This window comes from Sprattus sprattus (assembly GCF_963457725.1).
Source record: "Sprattus sprattus genome assembly, chromosome: 15".
Classification (NCBI taxonomy): Eukaryota; Metazoa; Chordata; class Actinopteri; order Clupeiformes; family Clupeidae; genus Sprattus; species Sprattus sprattus.
Genome location: NC_137913.1, coordinates 31,682,170 through 31,688,490, shown reverse-complemented (window position 1 = coordinate 31,688,490; position 6,321 = coordinate 31,682,170). Strand labels below are relative to the sequence as shown.

General features: G+C 39.4%; 1 protein-coding gene across 1 annotated transcript in view; it reads right to left on the bottom strand.

The window, feature by feature from the left end:
• The window catches only part of pi4kab (phosphatidylinositol 4-kinase, catalytic, alpha b), a gene marked incomplete at its 3' end in the record, with an annotated part of 108,199 nt that overhangs the window by 40,120 nt on the left and 61,758 nt on the right, over positions 1–6,321 (bottom strand). The window contains exons 22-26 of the mRNA XM_080851963.1: positions 4,584–4,666; positions 4,247–4,317; positions 3,947–4,071; positions 3,661–3,742; positions 3,318–3,401 (exon numbers count right to left, since the gene is read on the bottom strand). Coding sequence (XP_080708089.1) covers positions 3,318–3,401; positions 3,661–3,742; positions 3,947–4,071; positions 4,247–4,317; positions 4,584–4,666 — 445 coding nt within the window. The remainder of the gene's footprint in view (positions 1–3,317; positions 3,402–3,660; positions 3,743–3,946; positions 4,072–4,246; positions 4,318–4,583; positions 4,667–6,321) is intronic.

Here is a 6,321-nt window from a genome sequence, read left to right as displayed (position 1 = left end):
TTACTATACTCTAATACAGACAGACAAAGTCCTTTACTTTACTCTAATACAGACAGACAGACAGACAAAGTCCTTTACTATACTCTGATACAGACAGACAAAGTCCTTCACTATACTCTAATACAGACAGACAAAGTCCTTTACTATACTCTAATACAGACAGACAAAGTCCTTTACTATACTCTGATACAGACAGACAGACAAAGTCCTTCACAATACTCTGATACAGACAGACAGACAAAGTCCTTTACTATACTCTAATACAGACAGAAAAAGTCCTTCACTATACTCTAATACAGACAGACAAAGTCCTTCACTATACTCTAATACAGACAGACAAAGTCCTTTACTATACTCTGATACAGACAGACAGACAAAGTCCTTTACTATACTCTGATACAGACAGACAAAGTCCTTCACTATACTCTAATACAGACAGACAAAGTCCTTTACTATACTCTAATACAGACAGACAAAGTCCTTTACTATACTCTGATACAGACAGACAGACAAAGTCCTTCACAATACTCTGATACAGACAGACAGACAAAGTCCTTTACTATACTCTAATACAGACAGAAAAAGTCCTTCACTATACTCTAATACAGACAGACAAAGTCCTTCACTATACTCTAATACAGACAGACAAAGTCCTTTACTATACTCTAATACAGACAGACAAAGTCCTTCACTATACTCTAATACAGACAGACAAAGTCCTTCACTATACTCTAATACAGACAGACAAAGTCCTTCACTATACTCTGATACAGACAGACAAAGTCCTTTACTATACTCTAATACAGACAGACAAAGTCCTTCACTATACTCTGATACAGACAGACAAAGTCCTTTACTATACTCTAATACAGACAGACAAAGTCCTTTACTATACTCTGATACAGACAGACAAAGTCCTTTACTATACTCTAATACAGACAGACAAAGTCCTTTACTATACTCTAATACAGACAGACAAAGTCCTTTACTTTACTCTAATACAGACAGACAGACAGACAAAGTCCTTTACTATACTCTGATACAGACAGACAAAGTCCTTCACTATACTCTAATACAGACAGACAAAGTCCTTTACTATACTCTAATACAGACAGACAAAGTCCTTTACTATACTCTGATACAGACAGACAGACAAAGTCCTTCACAATACTCTGATACAGACAGACAGACAAAGTCCTTTACTATACTCTAATACAGACAGAAAAAGTCCTTCACTATACTCTAATACAGACAGACAAAGTCCTTCACTATACTCTAATACAGATAGACAAAGTCCTTTACTATACTCTGATACAGACAGACAGACAAAGTCCTTTACTATACTCTGATACAGACAGACAAAGTCCTTCACTATACTCTAATACAGACAGACAAAGTCCTTTACTATACTCTGATACAGACAGACAGACAAAGTCCTTTACTATACTCTGATACAGACAGACAAAGTCCTTTACTATACTCTGATACAGACAGACAGACAGACAAAGTCCTTAACTATACTCCGATACAGACAGACAAAGTCCTTTACTATACTCTGATACAGACAGACAAAGTCATTCACTATACTCTGATACAGACAGACAGACAAAGTCCTTCACTATACTCTGATACAGACAGACAGACAAAGTCCTTCACTATACTCTGATACAGACAGGGAGACAAAGTCTTTCACTATACTCTAATACAGACACACAGACAGACAGACAGACAAAGTCCTTCACTATACTCTAATAAAGACAGACAAAGTCATTCACTATACTCTGATACAGACAGACAGACAAAGTCCTTCACTATACTCTGATACAGACAGACAAAGTCCTTCACTATACTCTGATACAGACAGACAGACAGACAAAGTCCTTCACTATACTCTGATACAGACAGACAAAGTCCTTCACTATACTCTGATACAGACAGACAGACAAAGTCCTTCACTATACTCTGATACAAACAGACAGACAAAGTCCTTCACTATACTCTAATACAGACAGACAAAGTCCTTCACAATACTCTGATACAGACAGACAGAGAAAGTCCTTCACTATACTCTAATACAGATAGACAGACAAAGTCCTTCACTATACTCTGATACAGACAGACAGACAAAGTCCTTCACTATACTCTGATACAGACAGACAAAGTCCTTCACTATACTCTGATACAGACAGACAGACAGACAAAGTCCTTCACTATACTCTGATACAGACAGACAAAGTCCTTCACTATACTCTGATACAGACAAAGTCCTTCACTATACTCTTATACAGACAGACAGGGAGACAAAGTTTTTCACTATACTCTAATACAGACACACAGACAGACAGACAGACAAAGTCCTTCACTATACTCTAATAAAGACAAAGTCATTCACTATACTCTGATACAGACAGACAGACAAAGTCCTTCACTATACTCTGATACAGACAGACAAAGTCCTTCACTATACTCTGATACAGACAGACAGACAGACAAAGTCCTTCACTATACTCTGATACAGACAGACAAAGTCCTTCACTATACGCTGATACAGACAAAGTCCTTCACTATACTCTTATACAGACAGACAGACAAAGTCCTTCACTATACTCTAATACAGACAGACAGGGAGACAAAGTCTTTCACTATACTCTAATACAGACACACAGACAGACAGACAGACAAAGTCCTTCACTATACTCTAATAAAGACAGACAAAGTCATTCACTATACTCTGATACAGACAGACAGACAAAGTCCTTCACTATACTCTGATACAGACAGACAAAGTCCTTCACTATACTCTGATACAGACAGACAGACAAAGTCCTTCACTATACTCTGATACAGACAGACAGACAAAGTCCTTCACTATACTCTGATACAGACAGACAAAGTCCTTCACTATACGCTGATACAGACAAAGTCCTTCACTATACTCTTATACAGACAGACAGACAAAGTCCTTCACTATACTCTAATACAGACAGACAGGGAGACAAAGTCTTTCACTATACTCTAATAAAGACAGACAAAGTCATTCAGTATTCTCTGATACAGACAGACAGACAAAGTCCTTCACTATACTCTGATAAAGACAGACAAAGTCCTTCACTATACTCTGATACAGACAGACAGACAAAGTCCTTCACTATACTCTGATACAGACAGACATACAAGTGAAATTAACCAAATCACAGAAAAATGAATAATGACTACAAGAGGCAGCAGAGGCAATCACTATCATTGATTACTATCTCTGTTGACTGTGCGGTGTGTTGATCAGTGTAATTGATCAAGTTAACTGACAGGGGTCTCACCTCTCGGGCCTCGTGGGTGTCCGGTACAGTGATGCGATGGGGCGTGTCTGGGATGTCGTAATACGGTTGGTCCTTGTGGATATCCTGGCCAATGAGAGTTATTGTTTATTAATTACAGTAGCCCAGGGCAACGCTCATCTCAAATGTGACTTATAATTGGCCAGTTAGATGATGTGTCAGTACATGACTGGTTCACTGAGGCAGTCTGTCTTAACGTATGTGGAAGTTCATCTTTAACTATGTTGTGTGACTTCTACAGAGAAACTGCACTGAAAGAATGTGTGCGCTGTGTCTGTACTGCACACATAACCCCAGGGTTTGTTTGTTTGTGGTCTGCACTCACTGCACTAAGAGACAGAGAGAGGGTCTGCAGGATGTCCAGCATGGTCTTCAGCACACGGCCACTCCACAACAGGTGAGGGAAGCTACAAGTAGAAAAATATATATTCAAATTATAAATATATATTTATAAATTATTATATGATCAATTATTATTATAAATGATAGAATACAAGCAAAATTGCAAAGAAGTCGAAATAGAAACAGAACTAGATGTGAAATGTTTGATGGTACCTAACACCATTAGTGACATGGTATAACTACTATATCAGACACTTTTATGGACTTACGTTTCAGCCAATCCAGACAGGTATTTGTCCGCCACTCTACGGATGCGTTTGTGGGTGTGGTTAAAGTTGACCAATAGGAACTGAGCATGGCGCTCCAGCTCCTCCTCATGCTCTTTGGTCTTGGGCTGTCAGCCAAAAACAAGATCGAGAGGAACGAGGGCTAGTTTGTCAGGTAATATGATAACATACTGCCTTGGGGCGCAAGGGGTGTGTGTGTGTGTGTGTGTGTGTGTGTGTGTGTGTGTGTGTGTGTGTGTGTGTGTGTGTGTGTGAGTGTGAGTGTGAGTGTGTGTAATTCACCTTTTCAGCCATCATCTGCAGGAACACCTCAAAGACCTTATCCCCCACACATATCACACACTGCATCATCCCTGTAGAGAGAAAGCACACTGCAATCTAACCATACCTGGATTCTGGAACAGATTTAAGCAATAATGTGCCCTGAATACACCTGATATGTGGGAGATTGGAGCAGAAATAGGTCAAGTGTTTGGCTGTCATTTAGATTGGGACAGGACAGCCCTGATGTGGTGATTGGACACAGAATCATTCTACTACTACATATCACAGCAGCATCCATCAAAACAGAGGGCAGTGAGTGGGTGTGTGTGTGTGTGTTTGTGAGGTAGAGCGTCACCTGACTTGTCCTTCTGGATGGCCTTGTCCTCAAAGTAGCGGAACATCAGCTGGAAGCGGTCTGGGTCATTGGAGTGCAACATTCTGCAGCAGAAACAGAGAGAAGACAGTGCGACGAGCTGCTGGAGCATTCGTGCATCTGGATTATATTTCCAATTTGTATTTATTACTAATAACTATTATTAGTTATGGGAATTGGTTCTGTATGTTCAGTATGATTACCTAGCATTAATACTGCTGTATGCATGTTGCATTCAAGTTGCTATTGGTAATGTTCTTAAAGATCTATATCTGCTGGATCAATTATGTATGTGGATCTGGACCTGATGCAGAATGAGACGGTTCTCTAGTGGATGACATGATCATGGGAGGAAACCAGGACAGGCGAAAGAAAGAGACAAAACAAAGGAACGGGGGTGTGCAGTGAGGGTCTATGTATTGTGATGCAGTGAGGGTCTATGTATTGTAATGCAGTGAGGGTCTATGTATTGTAATGCAGTGAGGGTCTATGTATTGTAATGCAGAGAGAGTGTATGTGTATGTTTATGTGTATGTACACATGTATGAATGAAAATCTGAGAGTGTGTGTGTGTGTGTGTGTGTGTGTGTGTGTGTGTGTGTGTGTGTGTGTGTGTGTGTGTGAGTGTACACATGTATGAGTGAACATGTTTGTGTGTGTGTGTGGTTGTGTGTACACATGTATGAGTGAACACGTTTGTGTGTGTGTTTGTGTGTGTTTGTGTGTGTCTGTACACAGCAAAATCGGTAGTGTTAATTTGAGTTAAAATGTTCGGTGTTAACTAATCAGAGTTAACAAGTGTTGATTTTAGAGTTATTGTAACACTTACAGTGCTGAAAAAGCTCTGTAGCTGGGGTTATTTCAAGGAGTCAATACCCATCACTTATTTGGAGTTGATTTCTACATCCGGTTTTTACGCGCTCTCGGGCATGAAGAGGCTGCTAGAAGTTTGGTGTCGAGCTCAATCGTGGAGGTTGTTAAGGTAAGAACCATACATTATAATTTAAATTTGTTTTAATTTAAATCATAATTACGCCTAAATATTATCATTTTTAATAACGGTATTTATCTAAAACGCAACATTTTGCCAATGTGGAAGCTTAGGTTACTAATAAATTGTGTGGTAGCCTAAACGCCAGGATTCTTTAGCCTAAGTAAAGCTGACCATCTTCCACAGGTTTTTACAGAGACAATAAATGTACATATAATAAGTGCTTAACAGTGATTTTAATGTTATAAAAGAAATGCGAGCCATTTTATTCCTTTTGAATGAAGAGGGGCGGGGGTACTCGCAGACGTTAGAATTTGAATTTGTCATAACGTTAGTAGCTGGCAGCTTGTGGTAAGGTGAGCTCGACAGGGAAATGCACTTTGCTCACTTTCATAGTTGTAAAGGGGAGAGAGAACGTTCTTGTCAGGAATATTCTGTTAAAAAGGTAAGAATCTAATTTAAAGACAGTTCAAGTCAAGTTTTGTTGTCGAAGTAGTTACCCTTAACTCTGCTTCAAACGCATGTAAGGATAACGCAGTATAGGGATTGATTGCTTGCTAATGGTAAGGGAAGCAGTAATTAGCATGAACAGAGGGAAGACTTTCCCCTTTGCTTTGGCTTCAGCGAAATAGGCTACTATTCAGTGTTTTACACTTAACGAAATATATCAGTGGAGGGAGGGTCGTCGATGCCGCCGATATTTTATATGATGCAACATCTAGCCTACCA